We start from the raw sequence: 13694 nt of genomic DNA on the forward strand, positions 1-13694 counted from the left end.
TGATTGTACACCATGGATGGTATGTGAATATATCTCAGTGAAACTGAATTAAAAAAAATTTATCCTCATCTGGGTGATGAAGCTTTGGGTATTTTGTTACATCTTTGCACTCTTTTTTATTGCTTGAATTTATTGTAACAATCAAGTGTGATTTTTATAAAAAACAAAATTGTCATTAAAAGAAAAAGATACAACTCAGTATCAGTACCTCTGGGAAGTCTCTCCTTCCTGAACCCTGGGCTTTTCCTCTCCTGTGCTTGCATGCCACCCTGCACACCAATTTATTACAGTGTCTCTTAAATTACTGGGATTACTTGTTGAAATGTCTGCCTCCCTGAGTGGATTTTGAACCCCTTAAGGGCAGGGACGGTGTTTCATCCATTGCATTTCCTGCATTTAGCACAGTGCCTGACCATAAAAGTTAATTGGGCCTTCCAAGAAGTTCTCTTGAGTGCTTTTGGTGCTGTGAATTTATGACATATGTGTGTAACAGGGTGAGATATTGAGAAATAAAAGGCAATCTTCCCACTGTCCTCCTTGCTCCATCTAGGAAGGGCAACTGGAGTTTGTGTGTTTGAGCTTCTTTGTCCTAGGAAGGTATTAACTGCAGCTTTTTGTATTTCCAGGCAAAATAAATAAATAAATCAAATCAAATCAATCAATCAATCAATCAATCAATCAAAATTGCCCTGTGTGCAAGACTCCCCCAACTAGGCTTTGTATTTGAAGGATTTGAGGACTGCCTGTGATAATCGTGGCAAGATAACAAGGACTTAGAGGTGGCCAGCCCCCACCCCTCTTGATTCATTTGCCTATATCCTGGGGGCCTTCTCCAGCCCAGACAAGTCTGAAGCAGAAAATAAAGGCAGCAGGGTCTTTTCTTTTAAGTTAAAGTTTTGAGAGAGCACAGTCTGGTCAGAAAGATTCAGAAAGTTCTCTTGATGAGCCAGAGTAATTTATCTGTTACTTCTCTGTCCCCTACCAACCTTTCCTTTCAGGACCCTTGGGAAGAGTGATGATGTAGAAGGGGCACTTCCCAAATTTGGGTTCGTCACTCGGTGCAGCCAATAGAAGTCACACTGAACTAGGCTGAAGAGGAAAAGAGGGTTTATTTATGCCAGCGGGAGACGGGGGGGGGGGGACGTTTTCCCAAATCTGTCTCCCCGAAATGTTTCTTCAATTGGTTTTTATATCCATTGGAGACGAAGAGAGTTAATCATTTAATAAACAATTAACATGCAACAAAAAGAGTAATAGACGAAAGGCTTATTTATATCTGAGAGGTTTGGGGCAATCTACCCAAAGTGCTTCTTTAATTGGCCAAACCCATTAGAGACAAAGAGAGTTAATCATTTCAGTTAACACGTAATAGAGGTTTGGAGAACTCCAGCAATCTAGTCATTTACCATTTCCTTTAGGAACCAGGTGACACAAACTTTACATTTACATATTGTTGCAGACTTTATATCTTACTCCATTGTGAGACTAAAGTTTTTCACCCCCTGCCTACTTCCCGTTTAAGACTATATTTAAAAGCTGCTGTAGGTTACATTTTAAGGTTAATTTACAATTTCCTGCTTGCTTACAGTTTTAAGGTTGTATTTTAAAAGTCACTGTTACAATGAGAATTTGGTAGCAAGGAGTGGAGCCAGACTAGAGGATGACTCTTCTGGGCCCCTCACCCCCTAGAGGCTTTCAGTCTGAGCTCCAGTGGAGGAGGTAATTTGATGCTTCTGACAGATTAAAGAACACTTCCCTTTGGTCTGGGGCCCTGAGAGCAGAGTGGATCTCTGCTTCCTTGTTCCTTCTGGAGTTCTATGTTTGGCAGCCTCTCCAAAGCCTCTCGAGTCATACTAGCTGTGCCAGTTTGAATGTATTGTCTCCCCCAAACGCCATTATCTTTGATGTAATCTTGTGTGGGCAGACTTTATCAATGCTGATTAGATTGGAATTCTTTGAGTGTTTGCCTTCTTGATTAGATTCCTTTGAGTGTTTCTTTGGAGATGTGCCCCACCCAACTGTAGGTGATAACTCTGATGAGATAATTTCCATGGAGGCATGGCCCCACCCATTTAGGGTGGGCCTTGATCAGTGGAACCATATAAATGAGCTAATGGGCAGAGGCAACTCAGCGCAGCTGTGAGTAACGTTTTGAAGAGGAGCTACAGCCAAGAGGGACAGGTTTGAAGAAAGCACAGGAGCTGCAGATGAGACACACTTTGAAGACAGCCATTGAAAGCAGACTCCTGCTCTGGAGAAGCTGAGAGAGGACAAATATCCCAAGTGCAACTAAGAGTGACATTTTTGAGGAACTGTAGCCTAGAGAGGAATGTCCTGGGAGAAAGCCATTTTGAAACCAGAACTTTGGAGCAGACGCCAGCCACGTGCCTTCCCAGCTAACAGAGGTTTTCTGGACACCGTTGGCCATCCTCTAGTGAAGGTACCCGAGTGCTGATGTGTTACCTTGGACACTTTATGGCCTTAAGACTGTAATTGTGTAACCAAATAAACCCACTTTTATAAAAGCCAATCTATCTCTGGTGTTTTGCATTCTGGCAGCATTAGCAAACTAGAACACTAGCCAAAAAGCCACAGAGCAGAGATATTCAGATGAGCATATATGTGCTGACAGCCCCAAGTCCCCTTATCCCCCAAGCCATGTGAGAGCAGGGGTCCCTCCCTGTGGCAGAGAGATTCTGAACTCCAATGGTGTGGCAGGAAGGCAGTGACACCTCAACCAAGGGAGCAGGTGGATGGTCACCAAGGAATCAGATGAGAGCACAGTGTCTCAGGGGAGGCATCGAAGGCAGAGGGCCTGCACCGGGGAGAGACAAGACCACGGTGGTCTCCTTGTTCTCTTCTTATGTGGGCGAATATCATTTTATTCACCAGGGCTTCCTGAACAGGCTTGTGTAGCAGGCAATACCTCTTAATTTAATTACAAATTTTTTGAATAACATTTTTGTTGTTGTTGCTATTTTGTGAGTTGTGAGAATGACAGCATGACAGTGGGGCTTGGATTTATCTATGTCCCTTAGCAGGAGACTCAGCCCATGTGTGGCATGTGTGTAAGCTAAAGCTGCCTAGTTCTCTCATTTTTCCCTAGACTGCAGCCACTCGACCACCAGGGTGATCCCCATCAGAGTGATCTTGAAGATAGATCATTGCAGTTCTCTGTTAAAACTCCAATGAATCCCCATTTCACAAAAGCCAACCTTATAATAGATTGCAGGTTCTGCCCCTCCTTCACCCCTCCCTCTCTGAATTGATGTCCTTCACTTTCTCACTTGGTTACTTAGTTACAAAAGTGGAATTGCATGTCGTTGCATGTCCTCAAAGAAATCAAGATCTCCTGGCTCAGGGCCTTTGCACATGCTGGGTCCTCTGCGGAAATCCTTTTCCTCCACATGATTACATGGCTCCCTTTCTTACTTCCTCCAGGTCTCGTCACAAATGTTCCATTGTCAGAGAGGCCCTGACCACTCTATACAAAAGAGCAACCCCATGTTCTGTGCTCCCTATTCTCTTTACTCCACTTTACTTTTCTCCTCAGTCCTTGTCACTGTTGATAAGACATATATTTGTTTCTTTTGTGTCTTCTTTGCAAGAATGGAAGTTGAATGAGGGCAGGGACTTCGTTTTGTTTTCTGTTGTATCCCCAGTGCATGCAACAGTGCCTGGCACAGACATTTGTTACACAAAATAGTGCAACAACCCAAGGGGAGGAGACGAGACCATAACATTTGACTGAGAAAGACTTCTGAAAGATCTAGCTAGATCAGTGCTAGATTTGATTTGACTTAGAAAAAGAAAAAAAGAACGTGATATTTCTTGCACTTTAAGGGTTGTGGAGCAATTTGTTCTTGATAGCAGATAGAAGTGGCTGAGCATAAGTGAAGCCTGCCTGCACACATCCCTGAACACATTTTGATATACACAGAATGATGCTACATTCCAGGGGAGGTAAAGCAGCAAAAGAGAATGCCATCTAGACCTTCTTCAGTGGTTATTAATGACAATTTTAGATACTAGGTAACAACTCAGAGTGTCAGAGTTGGAAAGAGCCTTAGGTCAGGTAGCAAATCAGCAGCAGGGGCAGGATTATAACACAGGCCTTCAAATTCCCAGGCCAGGCTCTTCCCACCACAGCTCAAATGAGACATTTTTTTAATACCATTCCTTTGAGTTCAATCTCTGGATTCCCAAATGACTCATCTTTCCACAACTAATTACAAAAAGAAGCTACTTACTCCATGGGCTGAATTAGCTATATAGTCTCAGCAGGCTGGGCTGCAACCATGGAGTTTCAATCTATTTTAATTTGTGCATAATTGACCATTATAACGGGGAACAGTTTGAGATAGGATCTGAATTAGGCATGCTTGTATTTAAACACATACAACTTATCATTACATTGTCACCCAAATTTGGATCATTTCAGCACTGATTATTTGGTTTGTTAATGAGAAGAGTAGTGTTTCAGAGCTAGCAGGAATCTTAGAAATGGCTAGTTCATAGTGTTTTTAAGACATTTTTAAAGCTGATGGGAAGTCAAATACGATTAAAAAAAAAAAAAAATTCTTGCTAGTTTGTTGAACGCTTGTAGGCCCTGATGTATTTAAGGAGTCTCTGTCAGATGTTCAAAGAATAATTTGAAAATCACTGATGTAGTTCAATCATCTCTTTGAAGAGGTGGAAAATCAAGCCAGTGAGAAAACAGTGGGGACCGGGACATGTGTCTTCTGCCTTCCTGTCTGCCAGTGTCTCTCTAATTTTTGCTGTTTTTAGCTGCTTCACCCAAGGGTGAGCAGAAAAATATTCAAAGCCCTTCCTTTTCCTACCTTAGCAGCAGCAGTTCAGCTCAAAGGCTTGCCAGGGAAGATGTGGGAATTCTGGACTCAAAGGAAGGGTTCTGAATTACAAGGATTTATTGGTTTTCCTTCTTATGCATGGCTGAAGGCAATTGCTTCTTCCCAGCCTTTCCCTCCTCAGCCTCACTTCTTTCAAATATTTTCCTATATACTTGCTTTACTTAAGACATGAAAATCTGGAGTTACAAAACACACACATCAGCTTCTTTTCATGTAGTATTCCTGGGTCTGGCACTGCAAGAAAGCGTAACCTAATCAATTATACTGTATTTGGAAAAAGAATGCTAAAAGGAGGTTGGTCTCTGTGGTTTCCATTACAGGGGGCAGTTGCAAAACCAAGTGGTGCTGAAGTCTAAACACAGGGACCGGGGCTATCCTAGAGGAAGGAGAGATGCATCTCTACTGAGACTGTTCAAGTAATTCCCCCTTGCTCAGCTCTCATGAGCTGAAGTCAAATTTCTGATTGTAATTTAGCTCTCCAAATCGATTTTTCTCTGAGGGCAGAAAAAAGGAGAATCCTTTAAATTGTCACTGTCAGTGAGTGTGAACTGGCATTCTGGTTTCAACACCAGCCTCTTAGGAGATGGCAGTGGGAAGCCATTCCAGAGAGACTGCTTTGTGTGTCCTCTGACAACAGGGAGATGGTGCTGGGCCCAGATAGGTGTACTCGGAAAAAGGTTTCAGAGAAGTAAAGACTTGTTTGTGGTTAGTTCCACATCAGGGTACAGACAAGGCCAGAACCCAGAAGCAACTACCTTTAAGGGCTCAAGTTGTTCCAGTGTATAAATCTAACAGGCCTTGTGGCCTAGGTTCATGCTGGAGACACCACTACCACCCAGAGAGAGTAATATGTCCACATGTTTTATTTACAACAGAGGTTAAATTATTTGCTGGTGAAAGACATGCCATTCCTGCTTGCAGTGACATGAAAGCCAGGCTCTAATAGATGCAGGGCCAGGGCTGCAACCATCTTACTGGTACTCAACAAGTCATCCTGTCTGGGTTTGTCACAGAGCAAGGCGAGGAGCTGCCTGGTGGTCTGTGTACTTGCGGGAGAACCAGTTGGATTTGGTGAGGAGCTCCAAATAAGCCCAGTGACCACAGGGAGAGGGTATGGTGGCTGAGAAAAGAGAGGAGGCCACTGGGTATTTGCCTGTCAAGGTCTTGGCTTAAGTAAGACTCACAAACCACTACTAAAGATGGAGGGCAAAGCAATTCTTCTTTTTTACTGGAACTGGGGATGGAGGAAAAGACGGAGGAAAAGACCAGCCCCAGGAAGCAGAGTCTCTATCATAAGGTTACTTTGAGACTCTTTCTTTACCATACCTTACACACACTAGTTAGATATGGATCCTTGAGACAGATTTGTAATTCAAACCTCTGTTCAGCATGGCAGATCAGCACAGATCTAGAGCCCAAGAAAGAAGAGGTAAGAGTGAGAGGGGGAATATAAGCCCAGGCTTTAAAATGATTCTAGGTGTGTGTGTGTGTGTGTGTGTGTGTGTGTGTGTGTGTGAGAATGTGCATGTGTATTGCATTCCTTTGTAGCAAGGGCATTTAGGAGTGAATCTACAACGGGAAAAGAAAAGACGTTAGTTCTGTTTTGTGACTATTTTATGTGATTAAATAAGCTCTGGCTCCTGTTTTGTAAGTGGGCAGCATGTCCGTGTCTGTGGAGAGCAACCTGGGACAGGCAAGAAAAGTGGGGAGCAGACCACTTACCACAGAAGCCCTTTTCTACCAGGACTGGTTCCTTCTTCAGCACCAGCCTGTTGAAATGGCCAGGAAAATTTGGGCTGCTCTTCAACATCATACTTTTCCTACATGATATGGGTTGCTGACATGGTCCTTTCTTTCCTTTGACGTTTTAAAAGAGAGCAGAGAACTTATTGTGCACTGCATGAGAATTGCAAGGAGTGTCTGGTGCATGAAAGCTCAGAACCTAAATGACCTGCCAGAAAGTGGTATGGACCTGAAACTGGGGCCTAATGTCAATCATGCTGAAGACTCAATGAATGGAACAATTTAAAAAAAAAAAAAAAAAAAAGCTTTGGGAGTGGGTTGGGGGAGGGAGAACCCAAGGGAGGTAGCAAGAACAGTTCGTATAAGGGGAACTAATTCTCCCAAAAGGTATTTCATTTATATTGAGAGAGAGAGAGAGAGAGAGAGAGAGAGAGAGAGGACCACCAAGCCTGATTCCTTCCTATCCTTCCAAATTTATCCTTTTCCAAAAGCTCCAGCTTCACAGCAACTTGATTGTAGATTCTAACCAAGGTGGGCAGAGCAAAGCTTGCACTATAAGGGAATGAAACTGGCAGCTGGAACCATGTGTGACCAGTTGGAGGCATTGGTAGAGGAGCATGTCAGGGTCCAGTGACAAGCTGAGTTCTGGGCTTGCTCAGAGGGGGCTCCTGACGTGGCCAGGGCAGCTCCCTTCTTAACATCTGTAAATAACCAGTGGCATTACCCAAAAGTGGACACACATGGAGGACAGCACAACTACAAGTGGGCATGGGTTTTTATTCTCAGTGCACAGCAGTACTGGGTTCTGTTCATCAGCAAAAAGCTTTATAGGTTCCAAAAAATTATCCCTTTTTTCCTTTTTTCCTTCTTTTAAAACTCTTCTTCCCATCTCAGTGGAATAACACATATGAATTTCAGATTTGCCAGTTCATAGCATTTTTTCTAAGAACCACATAAATACATGCAAAACACTGTACACATAGCTTAAATAATACCAAAATGCAAATACAGATTGGGTGCACTGTTAAGCTGAACTGCAAATTATGGCAACACACTGGGGTACACATTTCTTTGATATCACCATTTGCTTATGTCATGCAGACCATAATAATCAATCTTTTGTTTTGTTTTTTCTTTTTGTACAAAAATACCAGTGCTTGTTATACTAGTTACTGAAAAAAAAAAAAAAGAAAAAAAAAAAAAGAAACTAAAAATTCCTATCTACATGCTGATTTGAAAAGAAAAAGATTTGTTGGCACATATATATGGCATATTCACATATGGCATATATACATATGGAGAGAAAACATGAACCAAAGGCCAATTCAGTCATGGGGAGCTCATCTCCCTCCATCTCTCCTAATCAAGAGGACCGGGGACAGCAGGCCTAACAACAGGGTTGGGGAAGGCAAAAGGATGGTCTCTTCTGAGGAAGAGAGCCCGGAATGGCTTAAGAAGAGCAGGCATTTATAAGTGCCCCACCCCCACCATGGCAGTGGGGTGGTCCCTAAGTATGAAAGGCCAGGAAGTGTGCATTTTTGTGATGGTACCATGGAGTGCTTCAATCGTAAGGCAAGGGAGGCAGGAAAGAAAGGTAGGGATGCTTTTAGAGGTTTCAAAAGCACAGGCGAGCTTGCCACACCCTCTTGGTTTTTGGCAGTGAGGTAATCACTCAGATTTAACTGTGCAAACTACCCCCTCAGAAGCTCAAGGGGAAGAAGAAACCCAAACCTCAAAGAATCCACAAGTGCCCAAAGGAATTTCTAGGTGATCTCTCTCTTCACACCTTTATGGATGAGAGTCATTCTAGAGGGCAGAGGACACCAACGGAAGGATCTAGCCCCAAGACTATCCACCACCCAGGGCTAGAACCAGTCTTTGTTATTTCCATCTAGAGCTCCACCCTCCCACCCCTCCCTGCTAGTACACTGCAGAAAGCCTTTCTAGGGGAGGAGGAAAAGTCACACATCAGATCCTTGCATAAAAACTCCCTAATGGAAAACTCCAGGGAGGACAGGGAGTGAAAGAATCATGAAGACTGCAAACCCCAAGTCAGATGATCCTTGCAGACCAGGAGACCCTAATGTCTTTGGCACCATTCTGCCAGCTATTCTTCAGGAAAACACAAAATGCAACCAAAGGCCCCTGATCCCACTCACTAGTTATAAAAGACCCGACACTCCATCTCCATGTGGGCATGCATTTCCTGCTGGTTGTGTCCCTTCTTGCTGGATGTTTCCTTTACCATCAGAAGTTTAACGTCACTTTTCCTAAGCTCATCAAGGGAAGAATATAGGATGATATTTTCTCCTTCTCCCCAACAGACCCTGTTCAGATCCGAAGCACCATTTTGGGGGAAAGCTTTATTAACTTATGCCATATGTACTCATTGCCAGTTGGATCACTGTAACTGAATAGAAAAAACTTCTGTAAAAAACATATGCACATAAACACTTAAACTTACTCAATTCCACATCAACAAAATTTATATTTAAAAAGTCTAGAACCCAACAATTTTTTTTCTCCCTAAGTATAAAGATGGCTGTTTGGAGAAAGGAAGTACAGCATATTGGTTTTTAAATCAATTACAAATATACTAAGTCACCTGTCTTGTCATGTCAAACAGCTGGTTATGCACTCCCTTCCACAGGGTCACATGATGGCACTTTATTGTGAATCCTTTAAACAAAATACATATGGCTGACTCAAAAATATCAGTTTCTGAGCTAAAGAAAACTATATAGTTTTGCATAATATTTCTGTATTTTCACTCCTACTGTGGAAATAGAACACACACACACAAAACCATTGACTTTTAAAAAGTAGACACAAGCCCTCAAGAATAACCTGTCAGGCACCATGAGAGTGTTTTGGGAGCAGGGATGGTAAAATAGTCTCCAAAGTTTGTTATTGGCTTGTTTTAAAAAGTGATCTGAGGTAATAAAAGACTTGACAGAACTAAATCTTCAAATGTACTTAATAAATACGTATGTGAATACCTAATTCTTGGGTGAGATGATTTTTCCACCCCACAAGTACTTAAGACAGAGAAAAGATCGCTGAGTAATGAAACCTCTACAAAAACAAAATCAAATTTTCCTATTTCCTGCAATGATGGATTATGTAGCAACGGGGATGTGTAAGGGTGTCATGTCTTTACTCCTCCTAACTTGGATAGCTCATGTGAAAGCGGGGGTGGGGGGCTGGGGAGGAAGGATCCAGAAGAAGAGGCTGGACTGGATAGGGCGAGGTCCCCTTTCTCTCACAGATGGAAATTTGGCTGTTCAGAAGAGCCCCTTTTCCCTACCCCAATCCCTCTAGAAAGAAGAGGCTTCCTTTATCTAACGGGAGATGGGAATTGGCAGACATGAGCTAACCCCTGCACAGAGGAGTGTAAGTCAACATCAGCAGGGATAAAAATGGAGCTCCTTCAAATTTGGCTCCATCTTGTCCCATTAAGGAACACTTTAAAAAATCTCCTAGTAAAGTCCCCAACTCCTGAGAGGCAGGGGGAAGGGGATTCTTTGGGCAGTGTTCAGGGAAAAAAGGCACAGGGCTTTACTGTGCAGCAGTAGGGGTGCATTGCTGGAGGGGGGAAAGGGGGAAATGAGAGAGGAAGAGAAGAGGGGAGATTTTCAGAATGGGTCTTTTGTTCCTTTGATTGAATAAAACGTCACTGGAGCCTCCCATTTTGGGTATATAGTTTCAAAATAAGAATATTCAGGAAAGAGCTGGGATCTTCTCAGGGACTGGACAAGTTAGGGGATATATCAAAGAGCAGAATTAGAAAGAATGTCAGAGTGGTACCCAGGCATCTAAGTTCAAGTTTTCTTGTCCCTGTAGGAAGGTTTTCTCAGATCCTGCTAGAATGGCCTCTCCCAAGAAAGGCTTCTCAATACTCACTCCCCCAACAATCAGATCCTGTCCTGTAAGGGACCTGGCAAATGGCTTTGCAAGCAGTAGTGGTCATCCCACACGAGTCTGCTTTGATGGTCCGTCAGTTCTGGTCCTCAACATCCAAGTCCATCCAGGAGGCAGGTTCATACCCAATTCATTCTTTTGCCACCATTTTAGGAACAGAAGAAAGCTCAGGCTCAGGGTAAACACTACATACCACATATACTCAAGCTCATGGTCAAGGCTGCTCTGCCTGGCACTTAAAAACCACACACACCTGACAAGATGGCAGTTTAAAAGTAGAAGGCAACCTGGCAACAACAGGGAACATTCTTACCAGCTCTCAATTGCTTCAAAAGCACCCTTTCAGCAAAGAAACCTGCCTGCCTCTAGAACTAAATCAGGAGTTTCATTGGGGCCAAGAAGGAGATTGGTTAAAGTTTACTCAACTCACTTATGTCCTTTCCACTTTCTTAATCATGACAACTTAAGATAAAAAAAAAAAAAAAAAAAAAAAAAAAGAGTGAAGGGAAGGAAGACAAAGGTCACAAAAGACCTGGTGAGGTGTGGCTGAAACAGAAGAAAGAGCTAGGAGGCTTTAGGTAAAAGTTCTGAAAATGGAGAATTGTTTAAAAAGCAATCACTCTATGGGCTGATTTTATACATTCCATTCCTACCGCAACACATTCCTTTTTAGGACATTTATCTTTCTCTGAACCCTCAACTTAGCTTACAAGTGGCACAGACTCAGGGTAAGCTCCAGAAGGCAGGAGATGGCAACATTAGTACGAACACCGGGGAAAATCTAGGTTGGTGTGATGCCAAGAGGATTGGCGTCATTTCTTTAAAAATGACAACTTATACACCGAAGAGTAGATTCTACTACTACCTGCCTGGGGTTTTGATTGGGTCCTGCTACAAACCCCAACTCAAGTTTAATGAAATGAAATCCTTGTAGATCTCTGCTCTTGCTTCTTCATGGCCAGGTGATGGTTCACACATACTTGGGAGCAGGTGACATAACAGTGAAAAGTCCCATCATCACCCCATAGACAGGATAGATGAAAAAAGAAATAGGAAAGCAGGGATGGGAGTCAGAGAATGAAAGTTCAAACCGATGTTTCCAGGCTGTGCAGAGGGCTGTCTGAGTCGGAGGCAACAATTTGCACTCGGTTGCAATCCACCGCATTGTTGTTTTTGTTGGCATAGGGAGTGACCTCACCATCCAACGAGAGCACCCTAGGCCCAGACTTTGAAACCTTTTCAGAAATTTCTTCTTCTTGCTCATCCAGAAGTGGTGTTCGTGGCCCTTCGTCATCTATGGCGAACTCAGGGTGGGTCATGAAGTTGTGGATGGAGTTTTGGTTCGTGGGTTTCTTAATGCTTTCGTGGAGAGAACTATGGAACGCTTTGACCACTTTGATCTATACCAGGGGAAGGAAAAGGAGGATGAGAAAATAAGGAGGTGAGAATTGGCCAGTGAGGAGGAACTGGTGGTTTGAGGAGAGAAACAAAACCCAAACCACAAAACACTATTGTTCAACAACAAAAAACAAGCATGTAAGAGATCATGGAGCACTAGAAACATAACATGGCTCAAACTTCAAGCACTGGGGGGGGTGGAGTGAGTGATGGCAAACAACTAAGATGTTTCAAAAGCTGCATTTAAAAAAGTAGAAATACCAAAGCAAAGTTAGCATTCCCAAACAATCCACTCTTAAAATGAAACAGTAAACAAAAAGATTCATTAGTTTTTTTGGATGGAGGACAAGGAAGTTGGAGCTAGGTGCAATACAAACTTAAAAGATGATTCAGACATGTGAACTTCTGTATTGAGGTCAAACATTTTGTGACTACAGAATGGAAAAATTGCACATTGAGGCTTAGTTATCTGTTTAAAACCCTCACAGAGCCAACATATACCAATCTGCACATAATACTGCTTGGGTGATAGGTGAACATGGATACCATGCAGCAAGGCAGACAAAACAATCTTCATTTGTGGTAGTGGCATGCAGGCAATTGAAACTCATACCCTCCAATATAATAATTTGCTTTCTTGGTCAGCAAACATGCATATATTCACTTCCCACAACCTCCTCCATGTCCCTCCCCCAAAGAAAGCAGAACTCCACTCTATCAGTCTTTCTGCGTAACATGTAGATGAAATACAGATGTCAAAAGATGTCTCCCTCCTGACCATGGAGAAAAGACCTGGATCTCACAACCCAAGTGCACGTCCATGCCTCTGACACTAGCAACTGTGTCCAGATGTGAAGCTTTCTCTAGCTGTTTCTGAATTGGGCAAGGAGGAACATGATCTTCAGTGAAGGGAAAGGAAGGAACCACCTAATCCAGTGCTACAGCAAGTAGCTTTTTGTAAGGGGTGGATAGGGAGGATGGGGGAAAGGAAACAATTTTCAGTTTTAAGGGGCAAAGGGAAATAAATACATTTCCCTGTGTCAAGGGCTTTGTTCTGTTGCTCAAAAAGGAAGGGATTCAGTCAATTCAGAAACAAGAAGAAATTAATAAGTGATTCTTGTGAACACCTTTTGCCTTTTCACATAGGCACCAGCACTTTTACTAGTCTTATCTGAATTGTAGGCCTTTTCTGAAGTTCGGCTTAGAACGTGGGTTGGAAGAATTGGGGTAGGAGAAGGTTGGATCCCCAAGAGGTTGAAGAGAGAGGCCAGGGGAAAAGAAAGCCATTGTAGGACAGTTCTAGTTGTTGGAAGATCTTGTCCAAAAATTCTTTCCTTGGAAAAGAAATGGAAGTAATGCAAGAGAAATTGTTGGGGTGAGAAGGGAGACAGGGATGAGTGATGAATGTTGGGATAGGCCACCTCCTTCATTCCCCTGTTGTTTAAGCAAAAATTATGTTCCGGGAGAAGAGGCAAGAATGTGGAGATAGCAGAGCACACAAAGAGTCAGGAAAGTATATTGGTTGGATTGCCTGTCCCAGTGCTTCCCACCACTTTATAGAACCTTCAAAATATACTGTGCAAAGTTCACCATCAGTACTGTTGGTCCCTCTTCTCTGGAGAGGCCTCTATCTCTGCTGGCTAAGGCTTTCCTTACCTTGCCTCACTCCACAACAGCTTGAAGTTGTGACTGAGAGTGCTCAGAGCTTAGAAGGCGAGAGATTCCTTGCCACTCAATGGAATCAGCTTAATACCTCAGCCA

The 13694-nt window shown here is 43.0% G+C and overlaps 1 protein-coding gene across 9 annotated transcripts in view; it reads right to left on the minus strand.

The window, feature by feature from the left end:
• Nucleotides 1-11012: 11012 nt before the first annotated feature.
• Nucleotides 11013-13694, minus strand: part of ATP2B4 (ATPase plasma membrane Ca2+ transporting 4) — a 92525-nt gene continuing 89843 nt past the window's right edge. For 8 of the 9 annotated variants that reach the window (XM_037824996.1, XM_037825004.1, XM_037824997.1 and 5 more), the window contains one exon: nucleotides 11013-11935. In XM_037824996.1, coding sequence (XP_037680924.1) covers nucleotides 11621-11935 — 315 coding nt within the window. In that variant the 3' untranslated portion in view covers nucleotides 11013-11620. The remainder of the gene's footprint in view (nucleotides 11936-13694) is intronic. The other variant, XM_037825003.1, reaches the window with a different exon arrangement.

This window comes from Choloepus didactylus, chromosome 2 (genome assembly GCF_015220235.1).
Source record: "Choloepus didactylus isolate mChoDid1 chromosome 2, mChoDid1.pri, whole genome shotgun sequence".
Lineage (NCBI taxonomy): Eukaryota > Metazoa > Chordata > Mammalia > Pilosa > Megalonychidae > Choloepus > Choloepus didactylus.